General features: G+C 40.1%; 1 protein-coding gene across 1 annotated transcript; it reads left to right on the top strand.

Annotated features, from left to right (window-relative positions):
* The first annotated feature begins 14,896 nt into the window (after positions 1-14,896).
* On the top strand, positions 14,897-18,758 carry LOC125892311 (twist-related protein 2-like). The gene is made up of 2 exons (XM_049582249.1): positions 14,897-17,150; positions 18,167-18,758. Exon 1 carries the CDS (start codon positions 15,321-15,323, stop codon positions 15,966-15,968), a length of 648 nt encoding a protein of 215 aa, XP_049438206.1. The 5' UTR covers positions 14,897-15,320; the 3' UTR covers positions 15,969-17,150; positions 18,167-18,758.
* Positions 18,759-21,238: the final 2,480 nt, after the last annotated feature.

Here is a 21,238-nt window from a genome sequence, read left to right as displayed (position 1 = left end):
GGCAAGGTTTCAGGTGAGTCTACAAGAGAACAGGTGATACAGGCAGTATACAAAGCAAACAAGGAAGTCAGCAGCCCTTAACAATTTCACAGAATAGCAGGAGGCGTAACCATAAATGTGTGCAGGACAGCATTCCTTTTGATAAGGCCCTGTCAGCTGTGTTAGCAGAAATTTCACACCGCCATAGGGGTTGCTGTTGATGGTAAAAATATGCTACCTGTGACAGTAATCATGTGCCCTCAGAAAGTGTTAGGACCAATTTTTACTGGAAACCAGAGCACAATTCTAACCCAAGGCAAAAAGGAGTTTCACACCTTATTCTACTTTTGGTAATTTTCTTGTTTTAGTTCTAGTTTCCTTTATAGACTTGGAAATTCCACAACCCAGCCCATACCTAGCAGTATAAACGTATAACACTTTTTGTGGAACATAAAAAAACACATGCCTGCCTGTTGGTTTTATCCAACAGCAACATCGTATGGTTTATTGTGGTATTGTACACATTAGGGTTCCCACATATGTTTACCCATTGATTTTGAGCTACCTATTGAACTTCTCCATAACTTTCCATGATATTTATCCAGTTTCCACAACTTTATTTATGTAGTTTAAAATAGGTGGGCCTTTATAACGTTCATAGGCATGGGCGGATTATGAGACAATGTGCCCCTGGGCACAGATATGCAAAAGGCCCCACCACCTCTTCTATACAGGAGCAAAACACAGAGACTAAAATCATTGAGACTAAACAACAGTGGTTGTTTAGCATCTTTTTGTAGTTGTTTTGTGTCTCTCTGTGGTCATTTGGAGTCTCTTTGTAGTTGCTATGTGTAACCTTTTTGTCATTTGGCGTCCTCAAAGTAAATCAATGGTCATTTTGAGGTTTTTCGTAGTTGTTTTGTTTCTCTTTGTGGTCATTTTGTGTATCAGTGTAGTTGTTTTGTGTCTTGTAGTCACTCTGCATCTCTTTGTAGTTGTTTTGAGTCCATTTATGGTCATTTTGAATGTCATTGTAGTTATTTTGTGGCTCTTTGTGTACATTTAAAGTATCTTTGTAGGTTTTTAGTGTCTGTCTGTGTACATTTTGAGTATCTTTGTAGTTTTTTTGTGTCTGTGTACATTTTGAGTATCTTTGTAGTTGTTTTTTTTGTGGTCAATTTGAGTCTCTTTGTAGATGGTTTGTGTAACTTTTTCATCATTTTCTGTCTCCTTGTGGTCATTTTCAGTATATTTCTAGTTGTTTTGAATCTTTTGCTGTTACTGTGCATCTCTAGTTGTTTTGATTCGTTCTTTTGTCATTTTCGGCTGAGGAATCAAGGTCACCTACCAACAAATGTCAGTAGAGGAAAAAAACCTCTAAAGCATTTAAGTGACAGTGAAAGCTGTTTTCTATAATTAGCAGTTTGAACGTGGTGGCTACAGCTGTTTCCAAAATAAAGAAAAAACTGCAGGTACTATATTCTATGACCTTGTTTGACAAAAACATAACACACAGGACCTCATGAGTACATTGAAATAGATGCATGTCTGTGAGTTGTGTTTTAGAAAACAAACACTGGACTCTGAGACAAGGACATCAGGAAGGACATGTGATGGACACAGAGCCTGGGAAAGAAGCCAGTATGGTATTGTACTGAAAACAAATTCAAACAATCGTATTATTAATAGAGCAGGTCTGACCTTGAAAATAGCAGTTGACAAAACAATCTCAACTCAAGGTCCACTTACTTATTTGTTCTGGAGTTTTTACTACTGTAATATTTGTTTGACAGCTCCAGAAAAAGCGAGTAAGTGAACCTTGAGTCAAGATTGTTTTCCTCAAATTTAAAACTGATGTTTAGACAAAAAGAGGGATAACACAGGACTTTACAAATGAATCAATCCATCACTGAAAAAAACACATTGAATAAAATGTATTTATAAGCAATTCACTGACACACTTATTAGCTGAATTAAACAATACAAATGGAGCAACTGATTGATTTTTTTTAAGTCAGAGTTTAGTTAGAAATTAAACAGAAAGATAATTGTATTACGCAGTATGATGTTTTGATTCAAATTTTGATTGAGGTTTGTTTGTATTAGGGGTTTTGTGTGTGTGTGTTTGTTTTTGTTTTCAAAAATAAAAAAAATGGCTGAAAATACACATGAACATAAATCAACATATTATTAGCAAAGGTAATTCATTCCATTAATTTAAAAAAGATCATAAAAAAACTTTTCTGTTCAGAGTATATAACATTAATGAGAGGCTAGCCATACAGATCCTTGTACACTGTGTAGCACCTGGCGAGATATTTAAACATATTGGCCAACCGGCTTCAACAACCTCCACCTCAGAAACAGCCAGCAAAAGTGCAGAGGGTGAAGCTAACACACCTAGCCATGCTACAACTGCTGCTGACTTAACAGCTACAGGCAAGCGCAAACAAGAAAAGAGCCAAAAATATTCAGAGGATTATTATTAACTCTATTATTAAGTTTTATGGAGTCTCTGCTCTGTCTCTTTCAGCTATGGGGCCCAAGGCCTGAAAAACGTTGCAGACCCTGCGGATTTTGTTATCTTAATGTGGATCTTAAAATTTAGGTTTCTTTTTTGGATACAAAAACCATTATTTTAGTTTTATCTTTGTTTGACTGAAAAAATTTAATTAATTTATTTAATGCACCAACTCAGTGCTTGTATGGGACCACAGCCACCTGGTGATGTTCTTATATAAATATCTGTGTGTCATCTGCATAATAATCTTCTAACTGCTTATCCTCCTATCCCAGCTGACATCGGGCGAGAGGCAGGGTACACCCTGGACAGGTCGCCAGACTATCACAGGGCTGACACATAGAGACAGACAACCATTCACACTCACAGTCACACCTACGGTCACTTTAGAGTCACCAGTTAACCTGCATGTCTTTGGACTGTGGGGGGAAGTCAGAGTACCTGGAGAAAACCCACGCTGACACGGGGAGAAGATGCAAACTCCGCACAGAAGGCCTCCCCCACCCAGGATCGAACAAGGAGCCCTCTTGCTGTGAGGTGCTAACCACCACACCACCGTGCCGCCCATCACTGCTCATCAAAATAAAAAATAAAAATAAAGCGTGTTGGAGGTCATGGAGTTGAAATTCAAAGTTAGTGTCCTCACATTGTAATCTAGTTATTGAGACTAAATAAAGGAATGTGGCAATGATCGGAGTGTGTGGATACTTTTCACTTTTTTTTTTTAATTAAAAGAGTTTAAATTCTTAATTTTTCTTTTTTTTTTTAGTTTAAAGAGAAAGCATCGGTTAATCAGTTGTGGTCAGTTTCTGAGCCTGTGAGCCTTTTTACCTCTCCTGTGAGTGCAAGAACAGCTCACCACATCATCAAGGAACAGGAACATGGAGAGCCAGAACCATGTAAACATCGGCATCACTGGGTCATTGTGGACACCAGATGCAAGCAGAGTCACAACATTTCCTTGATAGGAAATGAATGGTTTTACATGATATTGAGGCCATTCAATGCCAATCATGAGATCATGAGAATCTGTCTACAGGTATGGTAATGTTTATATGTCTGTCTTACCCATGAGTGACTCAGCAGTTTATGTGTTGTAATAAAACAGCATGTGGTTTATTTGCTTGCTTTGCTTTGCATGTTTTTTTAGGCATATTTTAGAGACCTTTGGAAGATCTAATAATGGCTATTCTCATAATTTATTATAGTTTAATAACAACTCTAACATTTTTTTTTTTAAATTTTGTATTGTCAAGTGTATTATAAATAATTCTTTCCTTAAAGTAGATGGCTTAAGTTTAGACCTTAACCTTCTTGGGTTGCTTATTAATCGACCACCAGGTGGCACTTAAATCTGCCACTACATAAAGCCCCCGTCACTTTGTATGCACCACATACTGTATGGTTATGGTTAAGTTATGTGTGTCCCTTTGCCAATGATTTTGCTCTACTGTGTGCTGCTGCTATTGTTTTTTGAAATTCTTAAGAACATTTATATCCTTAAGATGATTGTCCAGAAATTATTATTTCAGGAAATGAAAAGAAATTGTTAGTGATACTTAAATATGAAAAGTAGGCTGTATCACAACAAAAACAGAGGGGATAAAATGTACTGTAACATTAAAACTGATGATATTACAGAGCAGTGCAAAGATAAAATACAAGTATGCAGTCTCCTAAAGATTGTTATAAACTAAATATCACTGATGATACACAGAAACGTTCTAACAATATCTCCCATTTGGCAGAAAGAAATTCAGCATGTCAAATATGTGCCACAACAGCAGAGGAGCCTCCATTGTTAGCAGTTAAATAATGGCTTGGGAAAAAACAGAGAAAGGGGTGTTTCCAAGCCCACAGACAAAAGACAGAATATCAACATTAGAGACAGAAGCTGCACATATGGCATATGGCCCAAACTACCTACTCATAAGCAAGGGTGTGACAACACAAACAAAGCTGTCAAACTGGATGAAGAAAAAGATTAAATCAAAGTGAGTGCCTCATGTACAGTAACATCACTCTGAGGTGAGGTAATCTTGCCAAAGCTTGAACAAGAAAGAAAATACAAATCAAACGAAAAAGCAACCTCTGTTTCCTTGCTCGGTCCCTGAAATCACAATTGGTAAATCGAAATTGCGAACACCTGCCAGAGGCATGTATGAGGGCACGGTCACACATGAGCAAACCAACACCGGTGAATATTCACCTTGCGTTCACATCCATTCAACATGAACAGAGGGGGGAATAAATCATTTGCTTCCAGTGGCAAGCAAATTCGCATCTCACATCACATTGAGTTCAACTTTGGTGAAATTTGACCAGTGAAGTCGTAGCCTCAGCCAATAACATATGGCATATGTGTGGAGGAGATGTTGTGTAACCATCTAATTGATATTGGCCATGAAAAATACAAAGTGCCCCACATGAAAGATGCTGCCTGGCTGGCAGTGAGTCAAGAGACAGGCATGGAATGTAGGGAAATGGAGAATATACCATTAACATAGCAATATTTCTTAACAAGCTAGCCCACATTCAGCATGAATATCGCCTCGGCAGGCGCCTGCAGGTACTCAAGTGTGACTGAGCCCTAATCTGTCCATGCAATCAGGAACATGTTAGAAATGGATCTGCCCAATAGACATACTAATGTCTGTGGTCTATCTTCTCCTGGTGGCACCTGTTTACAAATCAACCCTTAAATGGCCTGGTACAAAACTAGAGGGTTATGTTGAACAAAGCTAAACGCTGCCAGAGCTGCTCGTGACTGTAGCAGGAACAGGAAATGCATGCTGGAATTTGCCCTTGAAGTTCAGGCTTCAACAGAAGTTAATGGGAGAAAAAAGTATAGTTTATATTCTGCAAATGTACTGTGACCATGCTTTCACCTGAAGAAAAAAAAATAGTTGAGACCTCACACTGCTGTAATGAATGCATATACGTAAAGTAGGAAAGAATGAGCATGGCGTGTTTACATATTAGCCCATGTGAAATTCAACTAAAGCTATTTATTGCTTGTTAGCGTGAGTGACTATTATTGGGGAAATGTGAGCAAGGTCAAGTGAAGATAAGATAAGATGAAAGATAGTCATGTTCCACAACACTGTTAGGTAAGTATGATGATCTCTGTTATCCTTAGTGTGTTCGAATAATCTTTCAAGTATTTTTGGTTTTGTAGCTATCTCAATCTTGGGAACCTATCCTATTGGTCCTGCCTGGGCCATGTCAAATACTTCAGGAGATCCGGTGTAGCCAAGACTTACTCTTCACTATGCTGGTCATTTTGGCTGATCTCTATAAACAGATATCTGCATATATTTTCTAAAAAGCTCACATAGAGCTAAATCCTTGTTGGACAATAGCCGATGTTGTCTACAGATTCAGCATACATATGCAGATATCTGATTATAGATATTAGTGCTATCCCAAATGAACCAAAGCGTTTGCAAATGTTGTCCTCAGTTTCTCTCTTTGGTATTTACTGTAAAGTGCAGCCACCATGTGCAGGTTACTGGAAGCCGTATCTTCTGTGACAGCCCGGTTCTTAAACGACAAACTTAGTACCTGATCATCAACATTGTGAGTGTGAACAGAAAAACATTTACTGTAAATATCACAAGTGTAAAGCTGCCTACCATCATCAAATTTACTTTTCATCAATGATTTTAGTTGCAACTCCTTGGGATTTCGTAGACATGCATAGGTGAACATTTTATTTTTGCTTTCTTCCTTGAGCTGAGGGTTCACATGACCAGATTTTGGTCATGTGAACAATTTGGCCAATTTGTTGAGAGACCTGGCAGTTGACAGATTGACAGGCAGACCGACAGAGACATAACTAACGTGTTTAATGTTTTTGACTGACAGTTTTTGTTGACGATAGTTTAGGAATGTTGGAGTTCCAGTTTTGTGCTCCAGTTTTGGAGGGTTCAGACCACTTATAGTAAGGTCTGACAGGCTATTGTCAGAAGGAAAAGGAAAAGCATGCAACATTTGTTCAAACAACTTTATGCTGGAAGTTGGAAGAAACCCACAAAAATGTAGACACATTATTTTCTAGGAGGATAAGAGAGGTTTAAGTATAGATAAGTTTAAATCGGTGTGCTTGCTGGGTGATGCATTAAATCATTTTATTTTTTTATTTTTTTAATGTTAAGATACAATAATGTTTACTATGGCCATACCCAGTAATGACATCATCAGTGGCATAAGGTAGTTGCGACGGGCCCCAGTGCACACTATTATGACGGGCCCTAGTGCATGCTATTGTGTACATATCATCTTGTCACATGGTCAGAGACTTGACACTGGATAACATCGACATACATATTACCCAGCAACCATCACTGTACATCTATATATAACAACAAATACCCAAGAAAATAAGAAATTGCTAATTTAATTTGACAATGGTTTATTATAGTCTTTCAGAAATAAGCATATAATTTATAGATGCTACTAACTATTTTACAAAGAAACAAAAACATGACGAAGATGGGTTTGCCTTTATCAAGGGCACATAAAGCAAATGCCACTGTTTTTAATTTGATGAGAGTTCTTCTTTGATTTAATTTCTTTAATTTTTGATTTGATTTGATTTGATTTTCTTTGATACATTTCCAAGTTGGCAGTCACTCATAAGGCCCAATTCTTCACCCAACACATTGTTGGAGGGCCCACTTTCTCAGTGGAGGTTCACGTAGATCCAGGCAGACCTAAAATTCCCTTTTAATTTATGTTAGGCTGGTTTGGCAGAGGTCTGCTGGTAAAAAGTGCTAACAGTAACTAATGTGTAGCTAACACTTGGTGCATTGATTATTAATGTTCTGGGATCCATCTCAGCTTCAGCCTGTTACATGCAATGTCTGTTTTCAAAATAGATTTACAATTAATATACAGTTTGCATATAGTCTGTTTCAAAATAAACGCACTACGCTGGTACAACAACTCAGCAACAAATGCATGTGGTTATATTTTGCCAACACATGCACGTGGTTGGGTTTAGGAAAAAACAACTGGGTTTGACTTTACAATCTTACAGGAGGCAAACACCAGCCTCCCGGTTGAAAGTTGGTGGTTGTTGGACCCATGCACCACTCCTCCCACCCGCTTGAACTCCCGCCGCCTTAGCTTTGGTTGTTGTCCCGCTGTGTTTCCCCCTGACACGATGCATCATGCCGACTTTTTCGTGTCTGATGCTGGAAGTTACTGCCCAAACGCCAGATTTTGACGACTTCAGGGTGAGACAGGGTTGACAAGAAATAAACTGAGCCATGGTTCAATTTGATCCAGACCGAGACCATGTCTTTTTATTGGACCAAGGTTCAGCTTTTTGTTCCAGACCATCGTTTAAAGCACACTTGTAATTTTGGTTCAGATCAAACTGGAAAGTCTAAAATTCGGGACAAAACGAGGTAGGTGCCCTGACTCTGTCTAAACCAATCCGAGCCCTGCAACAAATGCTACCTATGGGATATGTACACAGACTGCGGATTTTAGATTGACAATCAGCCATAACTGTTCAAATGGACGACAATAGCTGTTTTATGGAAAATGAGTTTCACTCATATAAAATGAGAAAATTTTACCAGGTACTGTTCAACATCCTTTAACCTACTTGTTTATATAGTGGATCCTCTTTATTTGTGTGTCTGTGTAAATGCACACCTCATTGTAAACCCATGAATTTTCAAGCATGTGTGTGTGCCGTGTGTGTGTATATATAAGCTCCACATGTGATAACATTCTCCCATTTCTCTTGGTGGAAATATTTATGCTAAGTCCTCATTTAGGCATGCAGTTCAAACAGACAGGGTCCGGTGTTCTTTCCCCTTTTTCCAAACGCAGTCAGCCTCCGGGGGGCCTTCCCGGACAAGACGAAGCATTGTGAGCGTGGCCTGCCCCTCCCCTCTTCTCTGCCCCGATATATGTGTGTTTATATCAAAACCTGATATCCATTTTCCATCCCTCACTCCTGTAGCTTGGAGGTATTTATTTTTAGCGAGCAAGGAGCAGTTCCAAGAGAGCTGTGATATGTAAATAATTGTGATCCGTCACAGGTGTCCCATCGCCCACAGAGAAGACACACGGTCTGATGATGGTTAAAGAGAAGAAGATGAAAAGAAATCAATGAGTCTGGCAGCAGTCTGTGCTCAGATATATTTATAGACACTAATTTCCACAACTACTCAAAGCATGGCATGGGAGCAGAACTGTTACTTAAACTCAGGCTGTGTAATGTAAATATTTCTGGTCATTCAACACCAGACTGATTGTGTTAATATTAATTTGGTTATTGTGTGACTGCATGCCTGGTTTTGTCATATAAAGTTTTAGCATTACTCATTAGCTGCTGATATAGCGGATCCATTGTTTTAAGTTTATTTCTCAACCATGTAGTACCCTGAGGAGCTCTTTGAAATCAATAAAGTTAAGTTGATATTCAACTTAATCACCAAAACGCATGTACCCCTGTGGCTTACCCAACATGTTACGCAGAAAAACCTTGCACACTGAGACTGATGCATTTCATGGTTCTATTGGTTGCGAAATTCTTAATACAAGACAACATGGGAAGACACTTTTGCTCCCTCGCCTTTCTCCACTGGAGATACCTCCCTACCTGTCACCACTCTGGTCGCATTCTGCATTGGCACCATGGCTGAGGAGGCTGAGCTGTCCTCCCTCTCTGTCTCCACACTGTCACTCTGTCTGTAGTACACATCCTCCTCCTCCTCGTCATCATCATCTATGTAGATATGTCTATCTGCCCTGTTGAAAGTAAGCTTTCTAAATTATGAAATAATAATTCATGCCTGTTCCTCTCTCTTGTTGCAAATGTATGTATTTCGTAGGTTACACCACATTTTCTTTTCTGCTTTCTGATCAAGCAGTTCTCCAAAAGCTTTTAAAAAAACGGAGAAAACTGAACTTGTTCCAAAAGGTTTAATGATGGATGAAAGTTCTGGAGTCATGTATATTTAGTTTTAAACATGCAACAATTTCAGAAGGCTCTCAAAATCTTAAAATAATTAAGGGTCAAGCACAAAAGTGCCACGGCCCAACAGATGCTGGCACTGAAAATGTAAGGAACCTATTTGTAGAGATTATTATTTTTCCATATATGCAATCACATTTTTTAGGGGTATGGGATTGGGCTTAGGTAGTATCTGTTTTTTCATATCTTCCTGGAATTTTGCCAATACTTTTGTATTTTTGTTCAATACTATTATATACTAATATTTCCCAAAGCTTTCTCAGCATTTACAGTAATATAAATACACAATAGGAACTCACAAAATGTAAAGAAAGACATACTTTCACAGCACATGTTTTGAATTAAAGTTTTCCTCTTTTACCAAACTAAGACTAGCTCAGTTGCCTTGTTAGCACACATTAAAACACACTTAATGCAAACTCGACTGAAACGAAATAAAACTCCACAATATCGTCTTGGTTAGTCTTGTTAGGTTTTTAGTTAGTTGGTCCACTGTTCCAACAATCACCATCCCTGGTTTGGTCGAAATAAACCCTTAATGCATTGACTTGAGGTGAAATAAGGTGTTTAAAAATTTAAGGTGTGCTGATGGATTCACATCATCAACTCATGTATTGAGTAACATAACAAGTTAACGTACCACCTTAAAAGTTGCCGACAGTCAGCCTGGTGAATTAAGTTATTTTTTCTCAGACTACAGCTGCTGAGAGAGGCAGCAAAACATCCTTTCATTTTATAGTTACAGACCACTAACAAAATGCTCCAGGTTACATGAGCTTTAAAACCAGCCACAACTCAGCCCTGAGCAGAGTGAATGAATGAATCGATAAATGGACTGCAGTGTTCAGAGCTCCACCTTTTAGTACCAGATCTGTGTGCTAGGTACCCCAACAGAAGTGGAACCAAAAATGGGGACGGTACGGGACAGTTCCAACAGTATCATCCACAACTTTTCACAGTGGAAACGGACAAAAAGCGCACTGAACTGAACTGTAGTATACCGTACTGCTTGGTGGAAACAGGACTTAAGTTATCTCCACCACTGCCAGTCTGTTTAGCTGTCTATTTCACCAGACTGACCTCTGGTGGTTCGTGATGTGCACTACATGCAGGGAATCCTCATTACAGCCTGTCCGGTAGCCTATAAGGTTTATTGAAAGATGAGTGTCTGAATTTTTGAATTGTCTGTTGGAATTCATACTGTTGGGATTCCTATATACCCTGGTATATGTCAGTACTGTGATGCCACCACGCCTACTTGGAATGCTTGAAAACCTACAAACATTGTCACACACTTTAGAACTGGAAAAAATGACAAAGTTTTGAGGTAACTGGGCTCAAGTGTAGCCAGTAGCTTTGATGTTCACAAAAATTGAGTGGGTCATTGCTCTCAACTTTTTCTACCAACAGGAAGTAAGCTATCTTGGACCTTGTGTGTTAATTTTAATTTTATGAACACATATATGAGGCCTCTAGGATGCATAAAAACTCATAAAACTTTGCACCCGTGTTCAAGCGAGTAATCATTTTGATTTGGTTGTGCACCTCTGCTCTTTAGCGCGCCCCAAATACTCATAGTCTTTGAGTGCATTTTTAACATCACACAAAAATTGGTGCACACATCAAAACCTATGAATACTGCAAAAATGTACAGTGATTGGGATCATGTGAGTTTACGCAGCACCACAGCGCCCCCTAATTTGTGGAAGGTTTTAGTTGAGGCAAAATTGCCCTGACATTACAAAATTTGGTGCGTACATTGCTCTCATCATTTTGGACATATTTCTCAGTGGGTGTTATTAGCTCTGCCCACCCAGAATTTGGCCATTTTAAATGTTTTTTGTTTATGTTTTTTTATTCAAAGTTTTTCAAACTCTTCCAAGAGGGCTAATCAGAATCATTGATGTACAAACTTAAGAGCTAGAACAGTGAAAAATATCAAAATTTTTCGTTTTCAATAAACACTGTTGAAGTGGCAAAGCAGGAAATTGTGATGTTCCTGCATCTACTCTGCCTTGAGAGTTAGCCAGAAATGTTTCAAGTTTGGGTGATACAAATTTAAGAACTTAAAAATAATAATAGTTTTCAAGGTTGTGAGTTTTCATCAAATGCCATTGCTGTTGCTGTGGTAACATGGCAAATTCTGATGTTCCCACATGATACAAGAAGTCTTCAATTTGACTTTTCATAGTCCAATCTGTCCCAGATTTCACATGCTGGATAAGAATCCAGGCTTCAAGATAGCTACATGCCCAGACTGACTTGTGGTGATAGCGCCATTCTCCAACAATGGGAAGTCAGCCTTATTTGACAAAGATCATCCGAGTTCCATGAAATTTACATGGTGTAGTCTACACTTAATGAAGCAGTGTTCCTTTTTTTTTGACAAAAACTATGACAAAATTTTCCGTCAATTACTTTTATTCCATGACCAAAATGAAGACTAGGTCTTGATGATAAAAATGAAAGACGAAATCTATGCTTCATTTTCGGTGACAAGACAAGATGTAACAAAAATGTTTGTGGTCAACTATCGGACATTGAAAGCCGAGAACAGCTGCGCTAGTAAGAATCTCCAAATTCTGCATGAGCCACAGGCTGGTAAACTTCACTCACACCGGAGCAGCATTATCTGTTGGTGTAAATTGTGAGCTGTAATTCAGCAGTAAATAAACAGCCATGTGTGTGTGATTGTGGATGGTGGAGCTGTTGAATGGATTTGTGGAGTATGGTAGGTGCAGCAGTGGCTGCTAGCAACTCCGCTTGTTAGCCGCTAAATGGCAGCGGAGCAAGCAGCCATCGGCAGCTGGACGTCACACCTGATCCCCATAGAGTCTGGGCTGTCTAAGGAGGTTTATGGTTTGATGCTGTTTGACAGGCAGGTAAGAGGCTCAGTTATCTGTGAGTGTAGCTGTGCTGTAAGTAAACAGTCTAGATTCAGCTGAGTTTCCTCTGACAGAGATTAAAATTTAGTTTTAATCACCAACTCTGTGAGAGGACATGAGTTTAAACCTCCAGACCAACATGTTGTGAGATGTGAGATGTGAGATGGATAAGTATGAGTTTACAGTTAACCTAGGTACAAATAGTTGTCTCATATTATTTATTTGTGGTGTCAAAGTTTTTGAGAGTATTAACAGAGAAATTTTGAGCTTTTCAAAGCATGATCAGTAAGTATGCACTCGTAAATCACCGCTTGAACCAGTCAAAAACTGCAGAGAAATGCAAGTTTGTAAGTGTTCAGAAATTACTTGTATTTGTGAAAAAACTAGCCTCAATGAAAGTTTTATAAAACCTGTCACCTTGATTCTAATTTCTGATACATTAATTAGCCCATAAGAAAAAAAAAACCATATACTAAACATATTAACTAAAAGTAATAAAAGTAAGCATTTTCATCTGAAGACTAAGACTAAAACTAAATTTAAAATAAGTGTCAAAATTAACACTGTTACAGCAACATTACATATGATGAGTGTGTCTTCTCTAGCACCTCATCGGGGACACAAGAAGTTGTCTTTATTCATATATATTCGTATACATTTTGGCTGTTTTGTTTTGTCACTCTCCATGCAGGCTTACACATCTACTTAAGTCAAGTGCTACAAAGTTCAAATTTATTTCCGAACGCAGACGTCTTTATTTAATCAGACCTCTTTTGTGGTCAGTCTCTTTAGTTCACCACACAGTACACCCCATAGAAGCCATGTTACCTTTTTGCATCCAGTATTGCTGCATCAGATATGTGTACTTGCAACAAGCACAGAGGCTGCAGATAAACACAACCCTATGAAAGGAACATACAGTAGGTTTACAATGGGATAGGACTACAACTCCAGTGTGTTCGAGGCACATCTGAGTGTGTCCCATTGGATTTGTACACAGAGAAGCAGAAGGAGATGATGATGAAGGAGAAGCTATCACTGGATCACTTGGGCCTCAACTGGGGCTCATGGAGACACGCGGCTATAACACATTATTGTTGTGGCAACAGAAACATACACCGTCATGGTGTTGAGTGGTGTGTGTACAAGAGAAATGGTATCATCTATGGTCACACAATAGAGGTTTCTCTTCTTCTTGTGGACTTGAGCCATCTTTAGTTGACTCACCAGAGAGATTTTCCAGTTCTGTGTCCTAACCGTGCCTCTACTTAACCGTTTTCACTCAAGTGTTTTCATCAGAGGGATGCATCTTGTCTCTAAACACACAAAACGCTAACAATAGACTCTTCTTTTGTGGGGGTGTGGCTGTGGGTAGCGCTGGAGGCTCACCCAGGAGTTTGGAAAGCAAAGTCCACGTTGGACATGGACCGAGGCTTGTTCTAGATGCAGATCAGTGGATGAAAGTAACAAATTGTCCCACAGGCATCCCTCTGATCCAGAGCACTCATTCTTTCCTTAATGCTGTGATCAGACCTCAGTGCTGCAGTGCTGACTGAATGCCAGCGCTTTCCTCCCTCCAGGTCTATACTGACAAACAACAGCCAAGTCGCTGGCAGTGAAATAAAACACACTGTCTCTGTTGTTTCACAAACAAAAAGTACCCTCTGTTGGTGAGGTGTAATATTTTACGCAATCATTTATTAAAGACATGTTTATTTTGCACAGTCATAAACAACAAAAATGTTGTTTTGTTTTGTTTAAGTTTGATGTCTGACTAGGGGCCATAGCTAAAGTTAAGGTAAAGGGATGAACTATTATATTTCTGTACTTATTTTTATTTACTTTTTTGAAGTATTGTGTATATCAACTTCTATTCCTCTCCAATCTCTAATAATGGAAGACCTGCCACAACTGTAACTAAGTTTTTTGAACTGTAGAAATACAAAATGAACAATTCTAACCTATGTTTTTAACCATTACTCCATCTGCGTGGAATGTTATGTGTTAAAGTATCGTCACATTTCACTATGTGTTAAAGTATCGTCACATTTCACTATTTATAAAGCAGACAGAAGTGCCATGTGACTCTCAAACCAGAAACAAAAACATTTGTGGAGCTATGTTTTTTTCTCTTTTCTTCTCTGAACTATATTGAAAGCAAGCGATGATGGTGCTGAGTTGTGGAGAGTGCAGGCAGGGGGGACTGAGAGCCAGGCACTGAAAGGGGGATGGTAGCGACTTGCTTTGGAGGAAATCTGGAACTCATAAACTTGGGCAACTTCTGTGACAAGAAGCAAACGTCACAACGGTTCAATTTGGTTGGCTGTACGGCACACCTTTGTCTCCGCCTCATCCCTTTGATCGGACCAATCGTTTATGATATATTCTTCCTGTTGTCTTAAGCTCAGCTGTCCAAAAAAAGTCCTCTGGACCAATGAGCGAGTCAGATGGGTGGGCAGCTGAAAGTTTCATGGCTCACTCCCTTTAAAAAGTCAGATTCAGATTGCTGTTGTCTCACATGCAGCTACAGGAGCGGGACATGAGAACAGTCCCATTTGCTGATGCAGTGTGCGCTCACAGAGACTGGGAAGAGATCATTGGCGGGTTTCCACATGTGTGGATGAAGAAGCACTGTGGCAATCCAAAGCTGAGTGCTGATTACTATCCCATTTTGGCTTGGTATGATCAGACGTGACAAAATTTAAGGCTGATAACTGTTGGAGAAGAAAAACAACAGAGCAGAAGGCCGGACAAACACGCAACGTAACAGAGGGAGTTCCTGAAGACGGAGAGAAGAGAGGAAAACTGAGTGGAAGAAGCAGAGGGGGAGTTGAGAGGTACATTTACGGAAACAGAGAAGCACTTGAGATATTCAGAGGAGTGAAGGATAGAGAGCCACATAAAGGAGAGAGGAGACAGAGGAAAAACGTGGCCAAGCATGAGAGAGGAGGAGCAGTCTAATGATGACCACCCTGAGGGAGGGGTGGTTTCCAGCGAGGAGAACACAGGAAGACCACCTTCTAACGCCTGTCCTGTTGTCGTAGCAACACCAGGGGTCACCGGGCGTAAACGGCAGACAGGCTCACCTACGGAGGATCACGTTACAGCAGTAACTCCCGCTTCATCAGGACACAATGGCAAGGTCAAGCCAGGGGAGGACGTCCAGATCTACACCCTGAACGGACCCAAAAGACTCAAGAGGAGTCCTCAACATCGGCCGCCTTCCTCAGGCCCATCCCTTTCTCCCGGTTCTGGTCCTAGCCCTGGAGATCTCTCAGCCCTTGAAGACCCACACGGCCAGCGGGTGATTGCCAACATCCGGGAGCGCCAGCGGACGCAATCTCTGAACGAAGCCTTTGCATCGTTGCGTAAGATAATCCCAACGCTCCCCTCGGACAAACTGAGTAAGATCCAGACCCTTAAATTGGCGTCACGTTATATTGACTTTCTGTACCAGGTTCTGCAGAATGACGAGATGGACACTAAGCTGGCTGGGTGTAACTACCTGGCCCACGAGAGACTGAGCTATGCCTTCTCTGTCTGGAGGATGGAGGGGGCCTGGTCGACCATGTCTGCTGGTCACTAGCCCTGCCTAAAGGCAAGGTTTGTCTTTTGACTGACAGGGAAATACTCTTACTTGAGGAGTCTCACCAGTGGACTATTTAAGACCTTGACTTAGATCATCTGTTTGCCTCAATGATAATGGAACGACTATCTGACCCATAAGCATTTGGACGGAGATGGTTTTTAAGCCACTATTCCTTCATAAGGTTTTCATTGTTGTCAAGCTACTTATCAGATGGAGTCATATAGTTCTGTTGTTTTGTTTGCCCAAAGCAGCTATTACTGCTCAAGTGTGCCAATGCTAGCATTAAAGACAAGAATCACAACAGGGACATAGTGCTCAGTGTATGATTCCTTGCGTTAAAGGATTTTTTTTGGTACCTTGTTTACATAGCTCACAATAGAGGACAGGTGTCAGATAATATCACCCGGACATCATTTAGCATTCATTCAGTTCAACAACCTGATGGTTAAGAACAACCTGTCCTAAATGTTGCCTCCACATGACAGCAGGGCTCATCCTGCGGGAGCCCTCTGACCCCTTGACTTTCACGGGTTCTGAAGCTTCACCTCTGGTTTCATCCTCATCATCACCCTTGATTTTATTACCATAACTGCCATCTTTATCATCATTGCTATTGTCATCCTCATAACTATGCATATTTTGAGCCATATTTGAACTTGTTATCATTTTTATTTAACTTCTGCCTTGAGCTAGCAAGTGTGAAAAGTTTTGTATGATATAAAAAGCAACTAGAGAATGCAGAGGAGGGATTCAAGGAAACTGGAAAGACAAAATTGGATGTTTCAAGAGACATTGGACCTTTGACTTTCCCGTACCCTTTCAACTCCTACTTTTTCCAGGACTCTGACATATCATGAATCCCTGACCACCTCTGAACCCAAGCAACGGTGGAAAAAGTAGCCGCGGGCAGCCGTCGTCCTGACTAAAGTTTCTCCTAAACCGAGCCCCTTTGTTTCTTCTAGCGCCAAAAAAACTCTCCTCCTGAAATTCTTTCCTCTCATTCTGCCCCAAATTTGCTTGCGTTGCACAAAACCGTGATGCAGCTACAGCGAGCTGACGAGGAGGCGTAATGAAAACAAACGGTCTCTAAAAGCCATGAATCATGTGTGTCACCATCAAAGGGGAGGCTGATGTGGCTCCCTGCCGGGCTCCCATAAACCACTGGAAGTGATGGAGGAGGTGAGAGCTGATTTATACACACACAACTATGCACACATGCATAGGTGTAGCCATACGCATGCACCCATGCACACAGGCACACACCTCCCCCATGTCTTGGGTTTGAAAAAGAGCCACTTTCTTTAAAAGTCAACATCCATAATTGCAAAATTATATGCATGCAATAAAGCAACAAAAAGTCAGTTTTGTTTTTTTTCCCTCCCATTAAGTAGAACAAATAGCAAACAAGTGAACATCACCTGCAAGTCTTAGCTTTCATTTCATATAAACAACCAAACTCCAAAGAGATGGGGGTTGACGTGCTGTTTGTATTCGAAACATATCCATGACAAACCATTTCTTCCTTCATTGCCAATATGCATGAAGCCCAGCAACCTATCATTAGAGTGTCCCAGGGAGGTAGCTAATGTTTCCAGCTCCCATGTAGATTAATGAAGTCTTTTACTGAGCCCCACAGTCAGCACAGTGCGGTCTCAGAGGACTAACCTTCTCTGACATGTTCGAGGACACTTGACATTTAAAAAGAATTCAGTTTTGGGCCAACAGAGAAAAGCAGCCCTGTATATTTTATATGTAAATTGTATGAGAGCCTGAATTTTAAGAATCAGGGAGATGTATTTGAGACAGTATGACAGCTATTTATTGGTATCAGAAAAGTGATGATATGTGACAACAGAAATGACCCAAAGTGCATTTGCTAACCCCACATTGATGTCAATACTGAACCTCACTTTAATGCTCATGCATCACCTTGTATTATTACACCTAAATCAAGTTGTGTTCTGATTTGGATGTTGATTTTAGCATATTATGAATTAAAAATGTGAGATTTATTTCTGTTTTTCTTCCAATGATGAAATTAATTAAAATATTAATGTTATGTTCCTCTCATGGCACACTGGAAATATGAAATTAGATCTCGTTTATGGTCAGTGCCCCACTGATGTCCTGTATTTGGGTGGTATTTGAGTATCAGTGGTTGCAGCTGTAACGTGTCTGCCTTTTTGTCTTTCCAGCTGCTGGGTAAAGTGGCTGTGATCCTCCCTGTACATCTCTGCTTCATGCTACCATTACTGCCGTTCTATTCATATGGACTTTGATGCAAATGGAACTTTTTAGTTACCTCACTTTGGGACAGACATGGACTATTTAAGAATATTAAAAGGCATCTTGATCAGGGTGCAGACTGACATGGAGAAGGAGGACATTTCTGGACCAACTTCACCAACAAGGACCTACCATTTATTCAAAACACAGAAAAATGCAGATGTCAGCTGATAGGTCAAGTTGGACCTGTTTGTGTTCATTTGTTTTGTTTCATACTATTTCCTCCTGGATATTGTTTTAAGGAATCTTGTCACTGTAAGAGACTTACCCTGCATATAAAGCAAGACCTCAATCTCAGAAACTAATCAGTGTGTTTGTCTCTTGTATGCCGTTTACAGGCTTTGTTTTTTTAGGATCATTTACTTGAAGTATATACAGCGTGGTGCTTTACAAAAATGAGTGCCACTGATACAGAATGACTGATGATAAATAACACGAGCAGAAAAATCCCTGGAAAAACAGATGCAGTGACACATGCAGCAAATGAATCATTGTCTGAGGAATAAAACTGTCTTCAAACTATTCACGAGATTTCTGTTGTTTTGGTGAGAAGTGGATGATGAACGGTGCAAAGATTTATACTGGCACCACACCCTCTTTGTCTCCTGTCTCTCTTGTTAAACTGCCTCTCTTGTTTTCCCTTCCTTCCTCCTTCCCCCAGTCTTTTTTTTAATGAGGTCTGTGTGCCTTTGCCTGGTCAGTCAGGAACAGTTAATTCCTCCAAAAAGAACACGTTAATGTGCAATTAAGGACTCGGGGGATATTTATAGCCTGTTTGGGCCCAGATTCTAAGTTGTAGCTTGATCTTTTTTAGTTTGGCTACAGTTGCCTGAAGGTTTAGTGTTGTGTATCCTGATACTTTAGCAAGAGTTAGATCATTAAAGCTTTCATACAATGTTAACCGCAGGAGCTTTAGTTACAGTATGGCATGACTGCATTGATCAGTGTTGGTTTTAATCGACGCTGTGGGATTCTTTGAGACAAATTATCACCAGACTCTAATTTTTTGTGGGTTTACAGGAAAAAAAAGGAACATTTTAACATTACATAGATTTTAACTGGTGCTCTGTGCTTCCACTGAAACACTACAGCATGCTTTGTAAGGTGGTTTGCCGTAATGTATGGTATTTTCAGTAAATTAGCGACAGTGTGCTAAAACACTGGTGCAGCTAGTTTGAGACTCTGCTTACACACAGGGGTGTTTCCAAGTTGTCCTGATTAGACCTCTGCTCAGGTTGAAGTTGGGTGGAGATGTAACAGAAATTACACGGTCACCAAGCTGTACAAATTAAAAAGATAAAGGTGTGAACTGTCCCAAATTAATGGGTGCAACAAAGCTAACAGCAGAGTGAGGCAGATGTTATCAAACACAGTGTGTAGGCTGCACACGTACACAGTCTTGAGGAGAGGTCTAATCAAGCATGATAAGTGAAAACACCTGTGTGGGTGCACCATGATAAGGCTTTATTAAGATACAGTAAAAAAGAAAAAGTTAAACACTGGTAAATACGTTATGTTTTGCATCAGGTTTAGTGCCACTGTTGATTTAAACGGAAGGCTGATTAATACTGTTCTGTGCTGAACTGCTGCTGTAGGCTATAGCTTTAAGTTTCTGTCCCAATAGGCTGATGCTGCACACAATGTTGTTATCTGTCATCTGCCCATTGATAAAAATTGATAAAGTTTAAGTTCACAGACCTGAGAAGCTTGCTTGTTCTGTGGATCCATGTTTTCAGCAGCTGACGGCTCAGGAGGATGACGAGTTACACAGATTACCTGGAGATTTCACAGCTGGGATCAATGCTGCATCAACATTATGTGGAATGGATGGGAGGTAGTTTAGCTATGACATCCAAGCATCCATGTCATTTCAAAATAGACTAAGTGAAATAGAAATGTGAAAAAAGACATTGTGGCACAATTAGAAAAGTGTCACGTCATGCCTACCGTTCACACAATACAAAAAAATAAGTGTATGAAGATGACACTTTTTGGTTGTATTACAGTTCAAAAAACACTGTGCACTGACAATAGAGCAAAACATTTGGGTATACTTGCCATGAATGATGGCTGAGGTAGAGCATCCATAAAGAGAACATGAAGTGACATCACGCTGTGTTAATGTATTTCAGTGGGGCACCATCTTACGAGGATCATGCTGTGTTTGCTGTACCTGCTGTGGTGATCAAGCAACATTTTGTGCAAACTGATCACTATTAACAACACAGAGCCATGTGACTTGGCAGCCAAAGGCTGGATTACAGACCCTGATGCACTACCTATGCTCAAATGCCCGGACATTGTAAACTATCTGGTTTTAGGACTAAGCCCATACACTTTGGTAATAGACCTTATAGTTTGGGCGGCTGTTGCTCAGGGGGTAGAGCAGGTCATCCGCTAATCGAAGATCAGCAGCTGGATCCCAGGCTCCTGCAGTCTGCATGTCGAAGTATCCTTGAGCAAGATACTGAACCCCAAATTGCTCCCGATGGCTGTTCCAGCGATGTGTGAGTGTGTGAAAAACTGAGTAGCAGGTGGGTAGCCTCAGCCACCAGTGTATGAGTGTGTGTGAATGGGTAAATGTGACTTGTAGTGCAGTCTAGTAAAGACTAGAAAGGCACTATACACGTGTAGGTCCATTTACATCCATTATATATTCTGTCGCTAAGGGAACAGCTTTGGTCATAGTTTACTTCCTGTTAGCTACTGTATCAACAAACACTGCAACAGGAAATACACTTGGACCCATTTAGAATGTTTTTGAAATAGGGTTTGAAATGGTCTGTGCAAACTTCACAAAATGGCACCCCCCTTCCAACATGGCATGACATACCTTCACATTCTTCTGTTTTTCAGACACCACTTTTAGGAGTTTCTCCTTAGTCAGCCAGTCAGGGTTTTAACCTGAGGATGTTTGTGAATAATCCTTAATTTAAAACTAGAAATCATGGTTAATAACCACAATATGCATACATGTGGCA

Source organism: Epinephelus fuscoguttatus, linkage group LG7 (genome assembly GCF_011397635.1).
Source record: "Epinephelus fuscoguttatus linkage group LG7, E.fuscoguttatus.final_Chr_v1".
Classification (NCBI taxonomy): domain Eukaryota; kingdom Metazoa; phylum Chordata; class Actinopteri; order Perciformes; family Serranidae; genus Epinephelus; species Epinephelus fuscoguttatus.
Note: the sequence above shows the minus strand (reverse complement) of the source record. Positions and strands in the feature narration are given on the sequence as shown.

Excerpts from the sequence above, each read along its gene's own strand:
- LOC125892311 (XM_049582249.1), top strand. The coding sequence starts at position 15,321 with ATGAGAGAGGAGGAGCAGTCTAATGATGACCACCCTGAGGGAGGGGTG.